The following is a 24,225-nucleotide window of genomic DNA, read 5'->3' as shown; positions in this document are numbered from 1 at the left end:
CGGTCAGGAACAGAGGCGTAGGTACAGCCAGCTACCATCGCCACCACCACCCCCATTCCATCCCACAGTTCCTTTTCTCTTCCTCTCTCCTTCTCTCTTATTATGTCTCTTTCTCTTATTGTCTCTCTTTATCCCTTCTCTCAGGAGACTGAAAAGTTTTGCCACAGGGTTTTGAAGAGTACCTGATCTCCCCACAGGATGATAAGCACCCTTGGATTTAGGCAAGTGGTGGGAACCAACTCCAGGGTCTGTATAATCAGGCACTATGAACTATTTAAAATATTTTTACTTAGTATTTCAAAGTATCTTAATACGCTTACTTGTTTGTATGTTGCAGACCAAAGTAAATGCCTGTGCATCCTATACTGTTTTGCATTTCTAGCAGTGCTGACTATACACCTGCAGGTGCATCCTCTTTGTTAACAGAGGTATTATAACAAGGTCAAGAAAATCACCAACAAAATCACCTAGGATGGTAAAGAGCTGGAACAAAACCTACTCCCCATGAATCGTCACTGCATTTTCCTGTAACAAAATGACTCCTAGTGGAGACTATACTTGTATATTTATATATTCTACACATTGTATGATTAGGACTATGTTTTCTTCTGATACTGAATTTCTCTGTGCGTCTAGAACAGAGCTTTATACGCTGTAGGCATTAATGTGTTTCCTGAATTAATAAAAAAAAAAAACAATTTACAGAAATAAACCTTAAAATGTAGAACAAGAGGCAGGTATGAAGTAACAGGCAAAAACTTTTGCAAGGTACAGATGTCATATAGGCAAATGCTTACTCTTCCCTTGCTTCAACAATCCCCTTAGAGAAAGTATGAAAACTTTTGGCATTAGTAAACCCTGTCTATAGTGAACATATGTCTGTCCAATTTACCTTTAGAGACTCTTCCCTCTCCCCTTCTATAATAATCTAATTCAGTCCATGTAACAGGGTGGAGCTGACCTTGCCCTCTGCCATCAAGTGTACATACAACCTCAGGATGGGCCAGCAAGGATACATCCCTTCCCTTTGCCAGTGACTTGGTTGGGAATAGACAGTGACTCAAGCTGGGGGCAAGCAAAGTCCTCTTGGGACATTTTCCACAGCTGTCAGAAAAGACATCTTTTTTCCATGGGGATTTTTGAACTGATAGGAGGTAACCCTTGTAGCCATCTCTACCACCATGAAGAGAAAATCTGCCTGAAAATGAGGTCAACACACAGGAAAACAGAAATAAGAGATGGAGTAAGTTGGGGGGAACAGAGAAAGGAAAGGCAGACTCTTGATAAAATCTGAGCCCGTGAATCCAGCCATGCCTTAAGCCAAATTCTACCCCTGAATTTTACAAACATGAACAAATTCCCTCTTTTTTCCCCTTGAGTCAGTCTGAATTTGGTTTTTGTTACTACCTCTCTCTGGAGTCCTGACTAACTCACACACATTTTATTTGATTTTTTTCAACACACATTCTTTTAGAATCACTGTAATTTGTGATAATGGTAAAATGAGATAATGTATGTATCAGACTCTGTAAACTATATTGCCCTATATAAAATATAAATAAGTTTGGATGTGTGAAAATTTTATACTTAGGGTGACAAGGCAAGAACGAAATTTACAAAAACCTAAAAAATACCAACATATTTCAGAATATTCTTTCCCTTAGGCAAATAAAGTATCAAACTAAAAGTGACTTTAAATTATCTAAGAGAAGATACTCAACTTTTGAAAATTATATAGGTCCCTTCCCCCTTAGTAGTTGGGGAAGGAAACTTTTTTTTCCTAAAAGGCTTGACTTCTCAGAGAAGTGATAAAATGTCTCAGAGTAGCAGGTTGATCAGTTTCCCCGTTGGGTTTCTCAGAAGTATCAGTAACACTAATTTAAATTGGAAAACGGAAGAATTAAAAAAGTATAGGTCACAACAAACAAGCAGCAAATCTATCCTAGAGTTCAGCTTGTGCATAACAAATCATGATGAAAATACTCTATGAGCAGTTACAACTCATCTGCTATGCATATGGCTGTCTTCTTCCTCCCCTTCTATGCATCTATCACTGACATATTCACCAAGCCGAAAAAAGGAAAATGATATGATTTATGATGTTAGGTAAGAATAATGTATACTGTGGAGTTCTAACGTGAATATGAGAGCTTTTGAAAATTCACACATAATTTTTTCTCAATCTACTACTAATAAACCTCTGGTAATGAGTATGAACTTTCACAAAGTAGGAGTGCAAGGCATATTCATGTTACGTAATTAGTGATGGCCTTTACTGCTACTGATGATGGCAACCTGCTGGAATGTGTGTGTATAAGAGAAAGGGAAGCACGCACATAGATATTTCCACCCCCAAAACACACAGATTTCAAACTTTCAAAAAGGATACTGGCCAAAGTGTTCATTTTGCTCTGAATTGATTTCAACATTCCTCTCTGTGAAGTCATATTTTCTTTTGTTGCCATAGCAATGCTGCAAGGGAGAAGAGAAGCTAATTAAAGTGGCATTTAAGATTATTCTGCATGGATCCATCATACCCTTAAAACTGAACAGAAAACTAAGAACAACATCATCTTGAAAAGCACTGGGCATGAAAATGAAAAAAAAAAACAAAAAACAAAAAACACTTCCCAAGACACCTTCCCATTGTTCTTTTTCTGAATGACCACTCCATTTCCACTGTCATTTTCTGATTTCTTTTTGGGCAAGGCAAGAAGCCACTTCCTGGTTTTTTTTTTTTCAAAGTAACAAAATAAGACATTAACAGACAAGTCACATATTATAAGAGTTTCTTTAAATGGTTTTAAAAGAGGCCAGCTCCTAAAATATCCATAATCGAGAAAAACTGTTGAGAGGGAAGTAGGGAATTACAGCATAAAAGTAGAACCAGAAATATAAAATTTCACAAAATATTCATATATAACCAGCCCTCAATTTATGAAGAGATTATTTTCCAAAATTCAATTGAGACCAACCAAGCAGATTTTAGGACACACATTATGCTAGATTTCTAAGCCAGGTGACAAAGGTCACGGATTCATTAAACGACTGAGAGAGAAGGAAAAAAGTCACTCTTTGTAAAGTTTCTTCAATGTGACTATTTTGATGTCTTTTTAAAAAGAATCTCAGTATCTTTTGGTATCACTGCCAGGTTAACTTTCAACAGTCTTATCTCCCTGGATATTAGAATCCTAAAGGGCAGGGTCAGTATCCATTTTCATATGTAACACACAGGGGAGTGTTTTAGATACTGATATTATAAAAAGCAATAGGAAATAGAATATTCTTGAGTGATGCTGAAAATATGTGAAACATATTGTATTGCTTCTAAAGAGATTATGGGAAGACAATGGTCAAAGCACAAATTACTGACCTCATCTCTGGCCCAATTATCTTCATGGAAGAACATGAGAACAAAGGCAGATATGCTGGGGAGGGTCCATCTGAGGTCCCAGGTTCTCGTGAGATCTCCAAGGAAGAAAACCAGGGAGGGCTACACTCTCTCAAGCAAGAGAAGAACCAGGGAACTGATGGCAGGGAAGACTAGATTTTTTTTCTAGGCTGAGGCTAAGGCCTAGGTTTCACTGCATGCTCAGGAGGCCAGACAGTGGAAGATGTGGATTTTCATGTGCAGTCCCTGCAGCTAGAAAAAGACTTGCCACACACAGCCAGAGAGACCTATAAGCAGACAGCTGATAGGCTACCAACTGGTAAGATACCCAGCCCATAAGAGGAAAAATTGCTGGGCCATCCACTACCATCTAGTATTGGGGAACTGACTGGACACATTTTTGGACAGGCAAGATCTGGTACTCTTTTGGAGGAAAATGGTAGAGAAAGTACTATAAGCAAATGATAAATGAATCAAAATGGAAATTTTGAGATTTGAGAAGGAAAAGAAGAGTGAGTGTATACAAAGATATATGAAAGGATATTTATTAAAGAACTGTTTGGAACAGTAAAAGATAAAAAACCAAAAACAAGAACCCCGCGCCCCCCATTAGAAACAATAGTTTAAATTATGGTATAACCATAATATGAAATAATATTTGGTTATTAAAAGAATGAGACTATATTATTCTATTAACTAGAAGGGATGGTTATGATATACTGAATGATTAAAGCAAGCCACAAAATGTGTAGAGTATGAATCTTTTCTTATTTTAAGCCATGATCAAAACATCTTTGTGTATGTTTGTATGACAGTAAAAAAGGTATTAGAAAGATAGACAACTGTCAGTTAATATAAATTACCTCGGGAGAAGGAATGGAGGAGCACTACGTGAAGATGAACCTTTTTTCTTTATACATTTATAGAATTATTTAATCCGTACAATAAGAACATTGTACTTTTATAATATGTAAATATCTAAAGAAAATTTAAAAGAAAATTAGAGTAATTCTCCCTGAGTGATTCAGAAATGTTAACATTACCAGCACCAAAGCTACTACCGTTATTCACTTCTGTACCACTATGAGTCAAGAAATGATTTATAAAAGCTTTCCCTAGATCTTAGAAAAGCTCAAGAATTGAAGGGATCAGGTATATCTGATGGCAAAACAATGGTATAGGGCTTAAAATAGAAATTTGTGGAAGTTTGCACAAGGAGTTGTCAGAACCCTAAATTACCATCCCCAAACCAGGTGAAGACCTAACCTAGGAGAAGAGATCTAGAGATACTGACATTTTGAAGTCCCCAGTGAAAATAGCTAGGTCTCTTCCTGATCACTTAATGTGAGGCCTACCACTCAATAAGTCCCACCACACAGTTAGCATCCGGTCACTAGATTCTGGAGCCTCACCCTTAAATATGAACGAAGAGCCAAGAATCAACAGGCATTTGAGGAGCGCTTCTAATGTAAAAGGCAGAGACCCAAACAAACCAATCGGCAAACAGAAAAGTGAGTCTGAGGAAATATAGGTAATATATGAAGCACAAGAAACTCTAAAATCAAATTATACTTAATGTCTTCAGAGAGATAAAAGAAGATACCACATCCATGAAACATGCAAACACACAACTATGTGTACGTGTGTGAGTGCGCGTGTGTATGAGTACATTCATCCCTCAAGAAAGTGCGTGTGAACTTATAAAAAGAAGAGTGGAAATAAAAATGTAACAGAAGCGTCAGAAGAACAAACTGAGTAAACCTCCCAGAAAGCGGGAAAAAAGGTAAGTGGAAAAAGAGAAAGGGAAGAAAAAAGAGGGGAAGAAAATTATAAACACAAGGTAATTACTTCCCAGAACTGAAGACGAGTTTCCAGATTATAAGAGCCTATCAATGCCTACTGCAGTGGACTGAAAAAGATGCATGCTAATAAGCTCATCATGGTGAGGTTAAAAACAAAAACAAAGGGGAAAAGGGAAGATCTGAAGAGCTTTCAGAGGAAAAAAAAGCTTATATACAAAGGATCAAAATTTTAATTGACATTGGACTTAAAAAGCACTACTGGAAATAGTGCCTTAAAATTTTTCAAAATTATTTCCAACCTTGAATTCTAGGTTTCCTTCCTTCCCAGCCCTTTCCCATCCCCTTCCCTTCCTCCCTCCCTCCCTCCCTTCCACTCCTTCCTTCCTTATGGTGACATTGGTTAATGAAACCCAGTTAAGGTTCAGGTGTACAATTCAGCAGTAAGATATATGTATATTTCATTGTATGGTCACCATCCATAGTTAGATTTCTTTCTGTCACCACATATTTGACCCCTTTTACCCTATCTACTTCCACCCTTCCCCCTCCCCTCTGGTAACCACTAGTCTACTGTCCATGTCCATGAGTCTCTGTTTGTCCTGTTCGTTTTATTGCTTTTAGGTTTATATTTCACATACAGGTGATGTCATGTGGTTTTCAACTTTTTCTGTCTGGCTAATTTCATTATGATTATCTCAAGGTCCATCCACATGGTCGCAAATGGCAGTATTTCATCTCTTCTTATGGCTGAGTAATATTCCATTGTATATGTGTACCACAGCTTCTTTAGCCAATAATCTATTGTAGGACACTTCGGTTGCTTCCTCGTCCCAGCCACTGTGAATAATGCTGCTATTATTCACGGTGTGCAAATATCTTTTTGAATGTGGGTTTCAAGTCTTTGGGGTAAATATCCAGTAGAGGGATTGCTGGATCATATGGTAGATCAATTCTTAGTTTTTTGAGGAACCTCCATACTGTTTTCAATAGTGACTGTACCAATTTGCAGTCTCACCAGCAATGTATGAGGGTTCCTTTTTCTCCGCATCCTCTCCAACACTTGTTATTACTTGTCTTGTTGATAACAGCTATTTTAACAGGTGTGAGATGGTATCTCGTTGTGTTCTGATTTGCATTTCCCTAACAGCTAGCGATGTTGAGCATCTTTTCATATCTTTGTTGACCATTTGTATGTCTTCTTGGGAGAAGTGTCTGTTCAGGTTCTCTGCCCATTTTGACTGGATTGTTTGTTTTTCTGTTATTGAGTTGTATGAGTTCTTTGTATATTTTGGATATTAGGCCTTTATCAGAGGCGTTGCTTACAAACATCTTCTCCCATTCAGATGGTTGTCTCTTTACCTTGCTGACAGTTTCTTTTGCTGTGCAGAAGTTTTTTAGTTTGATGTAGTCCCATTCATTTATTTTAGCTTTTACGTCCCTTCATAAAATTCATAAAATCAAATTCATAAAATTCTCTTTAAGCCCAAGGTTCGTGAGTTTAGTTCCTGATTTCTTCTATGCAATTTATTGTTTCAGGTCTTATATTCAGGTCTTTAATCCATTTTGAGTTAATTCTGGTGTGTGGTGATAGATAACAGTCTAGTTTCAATCTTTTGCAGGTGGCTTTCCAGTTTTCCTAGCACCATTTATTGAAGAGGCTTTCCTTTCTCTACTGTACATTTTTGGTGTTTTTGTCAAAAATTATTTGCCCATATGAATATGGGTTTATTTCTGGACTCTCAATTGTGTTCCACTTGTCCATGTGTCTATTTTTCTGCCAATACCATGCCATTTTGATTACTGTCGCTTTGTAGTATAATTTGGAGTCAGGCAGAGTGATGCCTTCAGCCTCGTTCTTTTTTCTCAAGATGGCTTTGGCAATTTGGGGTCTTTAGTGCTTCCATACAATTCTGATGATTTTTTGTTGTATTTCTTTAAAAAATGCCGATGGGCTTTTGATGCTGATTGCATTAAATCTGTATAATGCTTGAGGTAATATGGTCATTTTAACTATGTTGATTCTTCCAATCCAAGAACACGGAATATCTTTCTATTTCTTTGTATCTTCTTCGATTTCTTTTTAATAGGGTCTTACAGTTTTCATTATTTAGGTCCTTCACATGTTTCGGTAGGTTTATTCCTAGGTATTTTATTTTTTTTTGTTGCAATTGCGAAAAGAATTATTTTTTCCACTTTTTCTGACACTTCATTATTAGAGTATAGAAATGCTATGGATTTTTGAATGTTGACTTTGTATCCAGAAACTTTACTGTATTTGCTTATTGTTTCTAGTAGTGTTTTCGTGGAGTCTTTAGGGTTTTCTATATAGAGAATCATGTCATCCACAAACAGTGACAGGATGACTTCTTCATTTCCTATTTGGATGCCTTTTATATCTTTCTCTTGCCTCATTGCACTCACTAGGACCTCCAACGTTACACTGAATAACAGTGGTGATAGTGGACAGCTTTGTCTTGTTCTTGATCTTAGAAGAAAAGTGTTTCACTATTCAGTTTTTCACTATTAAGCATAATGTTGGCTGAGGGTTTGTTGTATACGACCTTTATTAAGGTACTTTTCTTCTATACCAATTTTATTAAGTGTTTTGATCATAAATGGATGCTGTATCTTGTCAAAGACTTTTTCTGCATCTATTGATATGATCATATGATTATTTTTTAATTTGTTTATGTGGTGTATCACATTGATTTGCATATGTTGAACAATCTCTGTGCCCCTGGGATGAAGCCCATTTAATTGTGGTATATAATCTTTTTAAGATGTTGCTGTATTCAGTTCGCTAGTATCTTATTTAGGATTTCTGCAACTGTGTTCATGAGAGATATTGGTCTGAAGTATTCTTTTTTTATGTTATCTTTACCAGGTTTTGGTATCAGGGTAATACTGGCCTCATAAAATGACTTAGGAAGTATTGCCTCCTCTTTGACTTTTTGGAAGAATCTGAGGAGAATAGGTATTAAATCTTCTTCGAATGTCTGGTAGAATTCACTGGTAAAGCCATCTGGTCCTAGACTTTTACTTTTTGGTAGGTTTTTGATGATTATTTCAATTTCCATGCTGCTGATCAGTCTATTTTGATTTTCCAGTTCTTGATTCAGTCTAGGAAGGCTGTATCTTTCTAAGTACTTGTCCTTTTCTTCTAGGTTATTAAATTTGGTGTTATATACTTTTTCATAGTATTCTTGTATGATGCTTTGTATTTCTGCAGTTTCTGTCATAATTTCTCCTCTTTCATCCCTGATTTTATTTGTGTCCTTTCTTTTTCTTTAGTGAGTCTAGCCAGGGGTTTGTCAATTTTATTAACCTTCTCAAAGAACCAGCTCTTTGTTGCATTTATTTTTTCTATATATTTTTTGGTTTTCAATTTCATTTAATCCTGCTCTAATTTTGATTATTTCTTTCCTTCTGCTGACTTTGGGCTTCATTTGTTCTTCCTTTTCTAGTTTTTCTTTTTTTAAGATGAAATGTTAGGTTGTTTATTTGGGCGCATTGTTGTTTTTGGAGGTAGGCCTGTAATGATATGAACTTTCCTCTTATTGCCGCTTTTGCTGTGTCCCAAAAGTTTTGATATGCTGTACTATCATTATCATTTGTTTCTATGTATTTCTAGATCTTTTTATTTCTTCTCTGACCCAGTTATTCTTCAGTAGCATGCTGTTTAATCTCCATATATTTGTGGTTCTTCCTGCTTCCTTTTAACAGTTGATCTCCAGAGTCAAAGCATTATGGTCAGAGAATATGGTTGGTATGATTTCAACCTTTCTATATTTGTTGAAGCTATTTCTGTGTCCCAGTATGTGGTCAGTCCTTGAGGATGTTCCATGTGCACTAGAGAAGAATGTATAAGCAGCTGTTTTGGGATGAAAGGCTCTGTAAATGTCAATTATGTCTAGCTGACCTAATATGTCATTTAAGGATGTTATTTCCTTATTGATTTTGTTTGGATGCTCTGTCCATATCTGACAGTGGAGTATTTAGGTCCCCTACTATGATAGTGTTTTGGTCTGTTTCTCCCTTTAGTTCTGTTAGTAATTGCTTTATATATTTTGGGGCTCCCTGATTGGGAGCATAGATAGTAATAAGTGTTATGTCTTCTTGGTGTATGATTCTCTTTGTCATTATGAAGTGTCCCTCAGTATCTTTACCTTTTTTATTTTGAAATCTATTTCATCCGATATTAGTACCGCTACTCCTGCTTTTCTCTGAATGTCATTTGCTTGAAACAGCATTTTCCACTCTTTCACTTTGAGTCTACATTTGTCTTTGGAACTGAGATGAGTCTCCTGGAGGCAGCATATGGTTGGGTTTTGTTTTCTTGATCCAATCTGCAATTATGTGCCTTTTTATTGGTGAGTTCAGTCCATTTACATTTAGGGTGATTATTGAACTATGAGGTCTTCTTAAAGCCATTTTATCTTTTGTTTTCTGGTAGCTCGGTGTTTCCATTGCTTCCTTGTCCTTGTGTGTCTGTTTTTGTTTGTTTGTTTGTTTGGTCGGGTTGTGGGTTTTCCATCTGGTCCTTCTTATTTTATGTTATATACTTCAGTTCTGAATCTTTGGCGTATGGTTACCATTATGAATATGTAGAGGATGGTTTTATATATATAGTAGTCTATTTTCTTCCGCGTGCGCCTTATCTCCATTCCCCTTTGCAAATCTGGATCTTTGAATCTTCCCCTTTTCTGTTATTGTTGTCTCAATTTGTTTCTATGTATGCTGAACGTTCATTACTATCTTGCAATAGCAAATCTCTTGTTATTGTTCAGGTTTATAATGCCTTGTTCTTAATAAGGGTTGCACTCCTCTGCTTCTATCTGCTTGCTAGTCGCCTTACTCATAGTTATGTATTTTTCAGTCATTTTGTTTAAGGTGAGCTGACCCCTTTCAGTATTTCCTGTTACGCAGGCCTCATAGTGGAGAATTCCCTCAATTTTTTTTATGTCTGGAAATTATCTAGAATTCTGTACCTTAGCTAAACAATGAATCAAGAACATGGGTAGAATAGACTTTTTTAGGTGTGGGAAGTCCAAAAAATTAACCTCCTGTTCTTTCTCAGGAGGCCACTAAAGAACATGGTCCAGCAGAGTGAAAGAATAAACTAAGAAAGTGGAAGACACTAAATCCAAGAAACAGGTGATCGAATAAAGGAGATTAAAATAATGATGAAAAGGAAAACCCAGGATAAGAACAGTATAATAGGCCTAGAGAACAACCAATAAAGATTAGAGCAGAAGGAAACAGGTCATGTCAACTTTATCATACACTGAATTTTAGATCCAAAAAATAAAAATGATCACAAGAGGAGTCAAACTAACAATGTCCTTTGTATCATTAGTTCTTATTCATAATTTTTAAGTAAGTCTATGTCTATGACAGAATATGATACATTTAAAATGTGGTTGTTTTAAAACAAATTTAAACAATATTTTAAAATAGGTATTACGGTCTTGTATAAAGTAACAAAATTCAAACCTGGGCTGAGCAATCTGAGGCCAATCTTTGAATCATATATGCCTGTTTTTAAAACTGGGACTATCACCATCGCCCATGCACTCTGACTCAGAAGTAGACAGAGAAGATTAAAAAATAATTTCCGCAAAGCACTTTGTATCCCTTGGAGAATGGATATTATCAACATACATTATGTTATTATCTTGTTGAATATGCATGATTTCCAGTACCACACAAAGTATATCTAGACATACTTTCCCATCTCATTCCATCATTTAGAGTCAAGCTGAGTGAAGTCTAGGTTGTTGTTATTTCAAGGGTCAAATACTAAGAGGCAAAACATAAGCTCCAAATAATATATAATGCTTTTAAAATGATAAATCATTGATGTGCTTACTGGAACTTGAACTTTCTTACCTGTTCTGTGAACTACTCAGACACATATATTTCCAACAGAAGACAATACTAGTTATACATTTAAAGGTTAAGGATTTATAAATATTAAAAATATTGGTTCTTTTCAATAAATTGATGTCAAAGTTTATAATTAGTTGTGTACATAGTTTTAAAACGTTTCACCAAAAGGAAAAGGTAAATTTTTACATATAGAATATGTAAAAGTAATTATTCAACAAATAAATTTTATATTATTCATAAGTAATCACAACTAGCTTTATATTTAATGAAATGTCACTTGTGATATTATAATATTTTACAATAAAGGGAACTAGTGAAATAAAAGACCTTCTAATTACATGTTTTTTGCTTTTTAACTAACAAAATAATAGTAACAGTGATTCAATGGTTCTCAAATATTCTTATCCTACGAGGTACTCCCAAATTTTTATAGTTGTACACGAGGCCTTAAAATAAGACAACTTTGAATTGAAAAGCTTAATTAAGGCAGCCTGACTCTAGAAGATCAGGCAGAAAGAGGAATAAATAAGAGGAAGAAAAACAGGAAAAGGATTATAGGGAAACTTTTAAAATCTCCAGCAAAATGTGATCTGACTTTATGTGCTGATGAAAGGGAAAACATTGCAAGATATTTTAGTTGACAATTAGGCAATTATGCAAAAACTTTCTTCAGATGGAAGACCCAGTGCATACCATTTAAATAAAATTCCAAGGTATGATAACTGTATATTATAAAAGATTATAATTTATTAAATTATTATTAAATAATAGAAACATTATAACCCATTAAATAAAATAAGACTGCATGAATTCACATCAATATAAATATTTAGGATATAAACACTGAAATATTTAGGGGTGATGAGGAATCATGTCTGCAACTTACTGTCAAATAATTTAGAAATAAACTGAAAAAGCAAATATGGCAAAATAGTAACATTTGGGAAATCTATGTAAAGGGTATATAGGAATTCTTTGCACTATTAGAACTTTTTTGAAATCCTAAATGATATCAAAACAAAAAGTAAATAAAAAATGTGTTGATAATAGAGCTACCATTTACAGATTACTTAGTACTAGCTAGGCATCGTAGTAGACATTTTACTCCTAGTATGTTTAATCTTCACAACAATCTTTTAGGGTAAGTCTTATCATCAATCCCATGTTTTTAAACACATAAGAAAATGAAGGTCCCAAGAAATTTATCTAAGAACAGAGATCTAACAAAGGTATAGCCATGTTTCAAACCAAATCACACTCTAAAGCTTGTACTCTTTTCTACAAGAATATAATAGTGGTTTAGACAGAGCTCTAGTTCTACAGTTAGAGAGACTCAGATTTGAGGACTTGAATCTTTAATACTATTAGTCATGTGACCATTGGCATATTACTTACCTTAATTATTTTTTTTTAAGTATGTAAAGCACTTGAGCACAGTACCAAGACCTATGGTAAGAATACCAACATTTGTTGTTTCATTCTACCTTTCCTGAAAAACAATGCTTTAGACATTGCTGAATTCTAAAGCACAGAGACCATACCTAGTTAATGTGCTTTCTTACTGTCATAAAATAAGTATTTAAAAATTCAGTAAACCTAGAGAAGCAATTCAAACCAGCAAATAAATCTCCTTAACTTAAGAAATTACTTCAATGTTATTACAGATAATACTAAATATTACAGATTTTCTACAGCTGCTGTAACAGAAACCAAGTCTACACAAATGGTATAAATAAGACATTTATCAAGCACATGCTTGAGGTTGTTTTCTATTAAAAAGTGAGAATAAAAAGACTGAGGCTGAAAATACTGAGTATGAATTAATCAAAAAAAGCAACTTATGTAAAACAGCCTAATTCTGGAAACACATGTTTTGGGCTTCAAATGTCTCTTGTAAGGGAAAGACATAATAAAAATATATCACCATCTAATGAAATTCTCATCTTTAAGGAGAATAAATTAACTTTAACTCTGTTATAGGGTTAACCTTATCTGTTCATTTATGTGCAAACAAGAAACACAATAAAGTAAAACAAAATATTTTTCCTACCTTATTGTCTCTTCTATCAGACGATCTGAGCTGCAGCAAAAAACAAAACAAAACAAAAAAACTTCAATTTCTGGAATTATTAAAAGCACATTTACTGGAATTATTAAAAGCACATTTAAAAGTTGTACTTAATTTTTCTAAATTTTACAGACAGATTAATTTTCCAGTCATTTATTAAACAGAATACCCAGACTTTTGGAAGCATCTGAAAAAATTCTGGACTCTGAAATAAGTTTAACTTATTTACATATAAAATTTTCATATTTCTTTTATTTGTTGGCTTAAATTTCTTCCTCAGAGAAACTTAAGATTAAAGTCAGAGCAGTTTTAATGTCAGCATAATAAATGAAACTTCTTTAATCTAAATAGCTCAAAGTTGTCAATATTGTCTATTCTAAATTTAAGAATTACAACCAACTTGTTGAGATGGGATAGGCAGATATAGTTCTGATGTCTATAAGGAGTAATTATTTACACCCTGAAGTTCCTTCCCTTTTTAGAAAACTGAACCAAATTTCAGCTTACTACACTTTAGAATTCACGAATCTGAATAACGACATCAAATGCACCTTTGATCTGTAAAATATTTGCTTTTACGCATCACACACTGGAAAGAAAAAGAAACCCCTCGAAAAACCATTTTAAGGTCTACGGCCATGCCACCCTGAACAAGCCTGATCCTGTCTGATCTCGGAAACTTAGCAGGGTAGGGCCTGGTTAATACTTGGATGGGAGACAACCTAGGAAGACCAGGTGCTGTAGGCATAAAAACAAAAACAAAACAAAACATTTTAAGGAGGAATTTATAGGTAGCTAAGTTTGGTAAAGGGACAGCTTTATTTTAAATGTTAGCTAACTTTTCAGCTTTTTAAAATTTAATATTAGTTTTTAATTTATTTATTTAAATTAGTTTCAAGTATACAGTACATTGGTTAGACATCTATATAGTTCATAAAACGATTCCCCCCAATTGCTCCATCCCTCCCCTGGCCCTCCACCTAGCCATCATATTAATGCTAACTGCATTCCCTCTGCCATGCTCCCCATGCCCAACTATCAACTACTAATTTGTACTTCTTTAACCCTTCACCCCATTCTCCCAGTCCCCCAGCCCCCTCCTGTCTGTCACCAAATTGTCCACTATATTTGTCAATCTGTTTTTGATCAATTTGTTATTTTTGTCCCTTAGATTCTGCATATAAGTAAAATCAAATGGTATTTATTTTTCTCTGACTTATTTCACTCAGCATAATAACCTCTAGGTCCATCCATGTCATTGTAAATGGTAGGATTTCTTTTTTTTTAACGGTTGAGTAATATTCTATTATATATATGAACCATAATTTCTTTATCCAATCATTTGTTGATGGGCACTTAGGTTGCTTCCATATCTTAGCTATTGTAAATTGTGCTGCCACGAATAATGGAGTGCATAGATCTTTACAAATTATTGTTTTGGTTTTCTTTGGATAAATACCCAGAAGTGCAATTGCTGTGTCAAAAGGTATATCCATTTTTAATTTTTTGAGAAACCTTCATACTGTTTTCCATAGCAGCTGTACCAATCTGCAATCACACCAACAATGTATGAGGTTCCTTCCCTTTTCTCCACATCCTCGCCAAGACTTCTTGTTTTTTGGTAAAGGGACAGCTTTAGAGCAGAAAGTAGGGAAACAAACTCCCAGACATCTATTTCCATTTGGCACAGTGCATGGTATACAGCAGGCACTCAAATAAACACTTGCATATTTTTTCTCAATACTTCTTTCCAAAGGAAATTCTAAGCAAACTGAAACAAAAACAAATTCATACATATGGACAACAGATTGGTGGTTACCAGAGGGGAAGGGAGTCTGGGAGGGCAAAATGGCTAAAGGGGATCAAATATATGGTAACAGATAAAAACTAGGCTTTTGGTGGTGAGCACACTATAGCATATACAGATATCAGATTACAATGTACATGTGAAAGTTATATACTGTCATAAACTGTCACTTTAAAAATAAATACATTCTGTAAATAAGTTAAAGTTTCATTACAAAGTAGTGAACCAGGAAATCTAATTTACTGCATGAATTAGGGAACAAAAATGAGCTTTAAAAACTTCATAAATATATAATCCTATGATTAAGAATTTCAAAAATTACAAAGACAGTAGAGGCATTAAGAGACAGACTATGTGGCTTTTTAAATGCTGCCTCTACCACTTATTAGCTATCTGACATTAGGTAAGTTACTCTATGCCTCAGTTTTCTCATCTGTAAAATGGCAATAGTAATAAGACCTACTTGTGAAGAGGATTAAAGAAGTTTATATATATATACATAATGATTAGAACAGTATCTGGTACATAGTAAACACCAAGTACTTTTTCTAGTATTACAGTAGTTTCGCAATAACTACAGACTATTTCCAAATCTAAGCATAAAGTTGATATAAATTTCCAGATAAACCCAACATTTCTAGTGAAATATACTGATTATAAAGTATGCATTTATTTTGTTAATAAATGTGTTTCGAAGTGCCCCTGGAAGGTACTGGGTCAGAGAGGGGCTACAAATATAATGCACAGATCTTAGAATGGAGATAGACAACACATATGCCTACAAGTGTCTTGGTAAAGTGGTCACAAAAGAGGGACTGGTTAACTAGACTTGGGTTAATAGCTCCTTGTTCAAAACAATGGTTTGGTTGAGTGTCTTCATCAGGGCCTCTTAGAACATCAAAGGACATAAAAATAAAATACAGTCATGCCTCCTGTAACAGAAATGCATCCTTAGGCGATTTCATCATTGTGCCAATATCAGAGTGACTTACATAAACCTACTACACAACTGGCTATATAGTATAGCCTATTGTTCCTAGGCTACAAACCTGTACAGCATATTACCGTATTGAATACTGCAGACAACTGTAATACAATGGTAAGTATTTTTATATAAAAAAATATCTAAACATAGAAAAGGTTCCATAAAGCTATGGTATAAAAGATAAAAATGGTACACCTGTACAGGGCACTTACCATAAACAGAGCTTGTAGGAATGGAAGTTGTTCTGGGTGAGTCAGTGAGTGAGTGGTGAGTGAATGTGAAGGCCTAGGACTGAAGACTTTATAAACACTGTACCACAAGCCCTCCCCCTACTTCCATCTCTCAGGGTCAGAAACCAAATATCGAAACTGTCAATGCTGCTCTCTGAACAGGTGTGGGCCGGACTGATGGGATACATCTAGGAGAAACTGGCAGGGTATGGCATAGATCACAATAATAGTGATTGTCAGGAGAGAGTAAAAGGTGCTTTGAGGATCAGCAGGAATACGAAATCAAGATGGAGAGATAAAGGAACATCAGGGACTGTCAATGGCAATGTGGTTTTGGCTACTGCATGTTGAAGCAGGGGTCAGATTAAGGAACTTTGTCGTATTCATAAAAAAAAGGGGGTGTTTAACATGGAGACGGTGTAGAACTGAGAACTAAATATTCTGACTTTGGAATTTTGTTTTTGGTTCCACTGACCCTATCTGGCACAAAGGGCTCTCTCTGGCACTGAACTGATGGAAGAAATAAAACAGCTACGCTTTACATCATTACAACCTGATAATTCCAAAGTACAGAAACAAGCTAGTCTCATACTACCACAGAAAGCTTCTACTAAAATGGCAGTGGCACTTAATACTTTTTAAGGCAGCTCCTGTGGATCTGTGTCCTTGTACAGGATCTTAGGTCTTCAATAGGAATAAACCACAGTGTACACTGAAATTACAACAATGCACTCTGAAGACCATCAAACTGTGTCTGGGGGTGGGGGCTGTAGCACCCTCTGAATATGCAGCACTGGGGGGACAGGCTCCTCTGTACTTAAACAGGTCAGTAGCTGACTGACGGGTATGTAATCGGTGCATTCAAAACTGAAGTGCTGTGAATGAGAGGGAATCTACTATTGCCAAGCCCCACAGATATTGCTCCCATCAGAGAAAAAAAAAATTTTCCCCTGAACCACATATCCTGCCATTTCTTACAGGAAATTCAGCTGCATATAATCTTATGGGACTACCATTGCATATGCAGTCTTTTTGACTGAAATGTCACTGTGTGGAGCATGACTGTATTTAAAAATCCACAAAGTATATGAAAATAATTCGATTGCCAAATTCAACAAACTAGTTTTGTGTTAATGCGTTAATGAAGATAAAATCAATCAAATAAAGTACTAAGTGCAAAAGAGTAGACTATTATTGATTTGCTAACTTTGTTAAAAATAATATCTAATACTTATGAAGAACCTACTATTAGCCATGTACTATTCTAAATGCCTTATTTGTAACTTCATCCTCACATCTCTATGAGATTGATTCTACCATTCTCATCATTTACAGATAAAGAAACCGAGGCCTAGAGAAGTAAACTGCTCATGGGCCACACAATTATCAGCACAGCTAGGATTTACTCGAGCAGTTTGATTTCAGAGATTTGGTTTTTACTATCTTGATATATGGTATCTCTTTTCCCTTCTCTCTCCATAATCAGTTCTAGTTTTCTCCTACTACTTCTAGATCATCACTCATCACTACTCTTGCAAAAATCTATACTCTGAGGTTCATTCTATTTCTCAATCCTTTCCCTTTCCTTTCATCTAGTAACCTTCAGGTCACTGGAGGATCTCTTCATTCCAAATTTTATCATCATTCTAGACAATCTTAAAACACAGAGAATGGACAATCTGTACTCTAGACTCACTCACAGTTCCTTGACCCCTTTTACTCCAAAGAATGAACACACAATTGCTCCTATAACTTTAGTCTTTCTCAGATTTGGTAACTTCTCTCCTTTTCCAGTCATCATTCAATTTTTGTCTTAATAACCAGATAAAGGGCTCCTCAAAAGGTTACTGAGACAAATAAAATTAACTTGGTAATCATGATTTCCAAAATTTTTAAAAGAGAATTCAGCAATATATTAAAAAAAAAATTATACACCATGACTAAGTAGGGTTTATTTCAGGGATGTAAGGCTCATTTAATATTTAATATCAATCAATGTAATCCACCATAACAGGCTTAAAAGCATTTGACAAAATCCTCAGAAAACTACGAATAGAAGGGTACCTCCTCAACTTATAGAAAGCATCTATAAAAGCTTACAGCTCGCATTGTAATTAACAGTGAAAGACTGAGTATTTCCCTGAAGATTTAGAAAAGGGCAAGGAAGCCCATGCTCAGTACTCTTATTTAACACAATGCTAGAAGTTCTAGCTAATGAAATAAAGCAAGAAAAGGAAATAAAAGGCATACAAATTTGAAAGGAAAATATGAAACTACTGGCATATGGCAAGACTGTCTACATAGAAAATCCCAAACAATCTACATAAAAACTCCTAAAACTAATAAGTGAGTTCAGCAAGGTCACATGATACAATATAAACATACGAAAATCAATTGCATTTCTATATACAGACAGTCCCTGACTTATAATGTTTGACTTATGATTTTTCAACTTCACAATGGTGCAAAAACGATATGCACTCAGTAGAAACTGGCTAAGTTAAGCTATGATGTTTGGTAGGTTAGGTGCATTTAACGCATTTTTGACTTAGGACATTTTCAACTTACAATGGGTTTATCAGGACATAACCCACTGTAAGTCAAGGAGCATCCGTACTAGCAATAAATGTGTGGTCACCAAACTTAAAAATACAATACCACTTATAACTGTTCAAAAAAGAAATACTTAGGTATAAATCTAACAATATTCTTATAGGACTTGTATGCTGAAAACTACAAAACGTTGATGAACTCAAAGATCTAAATAAATGGAGACATAACCACATTCACGAATTGGAAGACTCAACATAATAAAGATGTCAATTCTCTCCAGACTGATATATAGGTTTAATACAATTAGTTAGAAAATAAACTCATATTTTTTTCAAAGACAATGTTCCTGAAGAAGTGAGGTTAACATGGCCACTAAGGAACAACTTTCTATGTTACGCAGAAAGAAAATTCTTTGATTTTGTTCGTGGCACAGATATGACCCCTGCTTTACGTAATGAGTACCTTCCTTAAAAGGTATGCTTTCTGAAAATGACATTTTGGCCAATTTAAATCACATTTAAAATGTAATAAGACTATTTTATTTTCATGAGTCAAATTAAAAATCTCATAAAGCAAATATTCATGCCTCCATTTCTCTTTTTTTTTGTATAAAACTAGATTTTCAATAACGTTTTCTTAAAAGATAAACTTTCATTGTGATAGTCATTTTATGTATTTGAAAGCAACAATTTATCTTTATACCATGGTTAATTTTATAGTACCATCTGCAGTGGATTCACCTGAAAAGAAATCAATCTAATAGGCTTTATGTTAAAAACAAACAAACAAACAGCTAAGATAATCCTAAATATCTTACTCTGTGGAGGAAGAAGGCTCCTCTTCTAGTATCCTTATACAGTGGCATAAGCAGAGGAAAGCCAGTGATTTTAAAATTTCTTCTCAGACTGCCCAAAGTCTCCAAGTCCTTACTCATTTGGCTAAGACCTCCACTAAACAAACATCATTCATTAAAAGCATCCTGAACATAGTAGATACAATTCAGTAACAGAGTGGCTCCATAAAAATGGCATTCTTAAGTAAAAATTTAATTTAAAATTGCTTTCCTTTGGGGCATAAAATATATAGTCAAGTAGAATTATCCTTCTTAAACAAGTACTTCATAACAGCCCAGAGGCATTCCATAAAGTCATCCAGAGTCTGTAATTAAGCAACAAGTTTCTGTTTCTCTCAAGACCAATTTAAACTAGTTGAAAACCATGAGCTAAATTTCATCATGAATTGCCCCAAGGAATAATTAAAGCCACATTTAAAAAATTGTATTTTTTTAAAAAATAATTCATTTCTTCAATATATATATACTGCGATTGCACAAATTTCAAGAATAAAAATAGGATTTCAAGCCTGTATTTTAAAGCAATTTAAACCAACAAAATGTAAGAATTTGGCAAAATCACTCAGAAAATATCTAATTAGAATCCTCTCTTAATATTTAAGGGTAGGTCAATAAGTAAATAATAAACAAGTAAATCAGTAAGCAGTTAATAAGAGAAAATAAGCAAGTACATAATAAAAAAAATTAAAAAACTGATCTCTTTGTAAATTGCAGTTGATGAGGTTTTCACTAACCAATCAGATCAAGCACTAAGTTGATGTAGTCTTTCACTTACAGTTAACCAGTGAGACCCTTAAGGTCTGCGTCTTATTTCAACATAAATCTCTTTTAAAACATGTTAACAATACAATTAAGTGGCAGTAGGATACACACAAATGTTTTAGTGCTAACAGATTTTTATTTTACAGGTAACATCTGAAAAATACAGAAAAACAAAGATGAAAGTAGAAATCATTTGTAACCTCTCTACCATTAATATTAATATTGTAGCATATTTTCTTCCAATTGGAGTCGACCAAGGAATATCTACTTGCTTTTCTCATGGTATATTTTAGCACAGAAAAATTTTTTTTATAACCACATGTAGTTACCTTAAAATTTAAGTGCCTGACAGACTCAGAATTCTACCCAGTTCAGAGAGAAAAAAGAAAAATAAAAGCTAAATTATTTGTAGTGATAACTTGGAATGCCACATTTTCTATTTTTTTAAATTAGCAGACTTATTCCCATATACCCATTCTCTCCCACCTGTTAACATCTTGCATTAGTGTGAGACATTTGTTACAACTGATGAACCAATACATTAACTAAAGTCCATAGTTAATACATTAGGGTTTACTCTTTTTGTTGCACAGCTCCATGGGTTTTGACAAATGCATAGTCATGTATCCACCATTACATTATCATACAGAATAGTTTAACCACCCTAAGTATCTCCAGTGCTCTACCTCTTCATTCTTCTTCCTCTTCCCATACTGAACCCCTGGCAACAGCTATCTTTCTACTGTCTGTAGTTTTCCCTTTTCCTGAATGTCATATACTTGGAATTATATACTATGTAGCCTTTCAGACTGGCTTCTTTTATGCATTTAAGGTTCTTCCATGTTTTTTCAGTTTGATGGCTACATTCATGTATCATTGAATAATATTCCATTATATGAATGTACTACAGTTTATTTACCCATTCATGTATCTTGGTTGCTTCCAATTTTTGGCAAGTACGACTAAAGTTGCTACAAACATTTGTGTCCAAGTTTTTATTTAAACAAGTTTTCAATTCATTTAGGTAAATACCTAGGAGTATGACTGCTGGGTCATAGAGTAAGACTGTTTAGCTTTTTAAGAAAACTGACAAACTGGCTTCCAAAGTGGCTATACCATTTTGTATTCCAAACAGCAATGAGAGTTCCTGTTGCTCCATATCCTTGCCAGCATTTGGTGTCAGTGTTTTGGATATTATCCATTTTAATAGGTGTGCAATGGTATCTTATTGTTTTAATTTGCAATTCCCTAATGACATATGATATTGAACATTTTTTCATGTGCTTATTTGCCACTTGCATACATTCTCAGATGAAGTGTCTGTTCAGATCTTTTGCCTACTTTTTAACTGCTGAATATTAAGTATTCTCTGCATATTTTGGCTAACAGTCCTTTATCAGATATGTTTTGCAAATATTTTCTTCCAGTCTGTGGCTTTTGTTTTTCCATTCTTTTGATAGTATCTTTGAAAGAGGAGAGGTTTTTAATTTTACTGAAGTCCATCTTACCAAGTTTTTCTTTCAGGAATAGTGTTCTTGGCACTGCATCTCAAAATTCATTACCAAACACAATGTTACCTAGATTTTCTCCTATGTTATAAAACTTCTATAAGTTTTATAGTTTTGTATTTTACATTTAGGTCTATGATCTGTTTTGAGTTGTTTTTGGGAAAGGTGTAAGGTCAGTGTCTATATATTATTTTGCATAAGGATATCCAGGTGTTTTACCACCATTTGTTGAAAAGACTATCTTTTTTCCCATTGAATTGTCTTTTCTTCTCTGCTGATTTTATTTATGTGGGTCCATTTCTGGGCTCTCTATTCTGTCCTTTGATCTATTTGTCTATTCTTTCACGAATGCCACACTGTCTTGATTATATATAACATATGCAACAGGAAATCAAGTTTAAATGGGGAAGAAATTTTCTTTTTTTTTTCCCCCTGCAAGGTATTTTAACCAAACATTTTAGTGCAAAAAAATTTTTAATGTCACCAAATCTGTTCAATTATTGCATAAACAAAGCTTAAGAGAGAATGTGGGAGTCACAGTTGCCATTTGTTGTTCTTTAGAGAAATGGCATAAAAGGACTGAAAAATCCTGAAAAACTACTTGAATCATAAGGAATCTATGAAATATTAAGTAAGCATTTTCTAATTTTTCTGAAATCTCTAAAAAATAGCTTGCGTATCAATATAAGCTAATCTGTTTATATAAATAAAAATGGAATTATATTTTTTATTATATGTATGTTTCTCTCACATACTTATAACTCAGAAAAAACTTTCATAAATATAATCATAGAAATTCAATGATATTAGCAATCATGACATTCATGAAACTGTAAGAATAAAATGACTAGTTTCTCTTACACCCTAGAATTGGAGTTTTGGTCAAGGCTCTAGCACTTGGCTGTATGAACTCACCTAATGGAGTTGTCATAAGGCTCAAAACAGATAACGTAACAAAAGTATCTCATAAACTGTATAAGCCTACAGATATATGGTTGATATAGAAAAAAGCACTTTTATGCCTCATAGTCTCTTCCTTACTCAGCAATCCCCTTTTTAGATTCTCATAAATTGCTTATATTTCAAAGTCTAGCTCAAAAGTTGTATCCTTTGTGAAGCATTCCCCATTCCATCTATACATCCAGGCAGAACTAAATCTTCTTTATGTTTTCATAGCTCTTTGTGCTCCATCAATTCATTCAAGAATATAACAAGCATTTAAGATATGTCAGACATTGTAATATGCACTGGAGGAAAAATATCTTAAATCTGAAAAACTGAAGTTTCTTCATATAGATTATCTCATTTGATGTTTTTTAAAATAAAATATTTCAAAAGATATTATAATTATATGTTTATTATATCTCTATCCAGAATGACTTCCCATGGGCTAGAGATTGAGTCTGATTCATCTTTGATTCCCTATAGTATAGTATAGTATCTAACACACAGGAGATACTCATTAAATGCTTAATAAATGAATAAATAAATGAATAGATGCCTATATGGCTGGTACCTATTAAGTAAAGGGCAAGAATAATATAAATGAAGAGATAGAAAGGGACAATGTTGAAGATTTAGGCAGTAGGTTAATCACGTAGGGCCTTAGGGGCTATAAAAAGTTTGTAATTCATTGGTGGGGGGACAGAGAAAGGAATGGAATATTAAAGCAAAAATCCACTTCGATAAATATCGCTAGAAAAAAAGATTTTGCATAACCACATTATTTCTATGTTTGGCTTGGAGTATAGAAGAGAGTATACAGTAAACCCAAAATGAAGTGACTAAGTTGTCTGATGACTTCCCTGGAGTCCTTTTCTTCTTCTGGAAACAGACTTTCTAAGTTTACTGGCCACAAGAATGGATTTGTGACAGGCTGGACCAATCACAGTTACCCATCCCTTAGGGCCCAGAGCCATAGTCTCACATCTACCAAAGAAACTGAATTTGTCATTTAGAAAACTTGCCATAATGAAAACTCCAGGCTGAGATGGATTCACTGGTAAATTCTATCAAACATTTAAGGAGGAAAAACACCAAGCCTGCACAAACTCTTTCAGCAAACAGAAAGAACTCATTTTAATGGGGCCAATATCACCCTTACACTAAAACTGGCAAAGACATTTCAAGGAAAGACAACTACAGATAGTCTTCACAAGCATAATGTAAAAATCGTTAACAAAACAAACCCAGCAATATATAAAAATGATAATAAATGTATTAATGTAGGGTTTATCCAAGAAATCAAGGTTGGTTTAATGTTTAAAAATAATGTAATTCATCATATTACAGCCTTAAAGGAAAAATCAACTGATCATCTCAGTAAATGCAAAAAAAGATGAAAAAATTCAACTCTATTCATAATAAAAACTTTTAG

At 34.3% G+C, this 24,225-nt stretch overlaps 1 protein-coding gene and 1 pseudogene across 2 annotated transcripts in view; one reads left to right on the top strand and one right to left on the bottom strand.

Annotated features, from left to right (window-relative positions):
- Nucleotides 1–24,225, bottom strand: part of GOSR1 (golgi SNAP receptor complex member 1) — a 49,503-nt gene that overhangs the window by 2,181 nt on the left and 23,097 nt on the right. For both annotated transcript variants that reach the window (XM_039886214.1, XM_039886215.1), the window contains exons 7-8: nucleotides 13,133–13,162; nucleotides 2,390–2,472 (exon numbers count right to left, since the gene is read on the bottom strand). In XM_039886214.1, coding sequence (XP_039742148.1) covers nucleotides 2,390–2,472; nucleotides 13,133–13,162 — 113 coding nt within the window. The remainder of the gene's footprint in view (nucleotides 1–2,389; nucleotides 2,473–13,132; nucleotides 13,163–24,225) is intronic.
- LOC120621256 (uncharacterized) lies at nucleotides 13,779–13,897 on the top strand (annotated as a pseudogene).

Source organism: Pteropus medius, unplaced genomic scaffold (assembly GCF_902729225.1).
Source record: "Pteropus medius unplaced genomic scaffold, Ma_sr-lr_union100, whole genome shotgun sequence".
Lineage (NCBI taxonomy): Eukaryota > Metazoa > Chordata > Mammalia > Chiroptera > Pteropodidae > Pteropus > Pteropus medius.
This window is presented reverse-complemented; position numbering and strand designations above follow the sequence as displayed.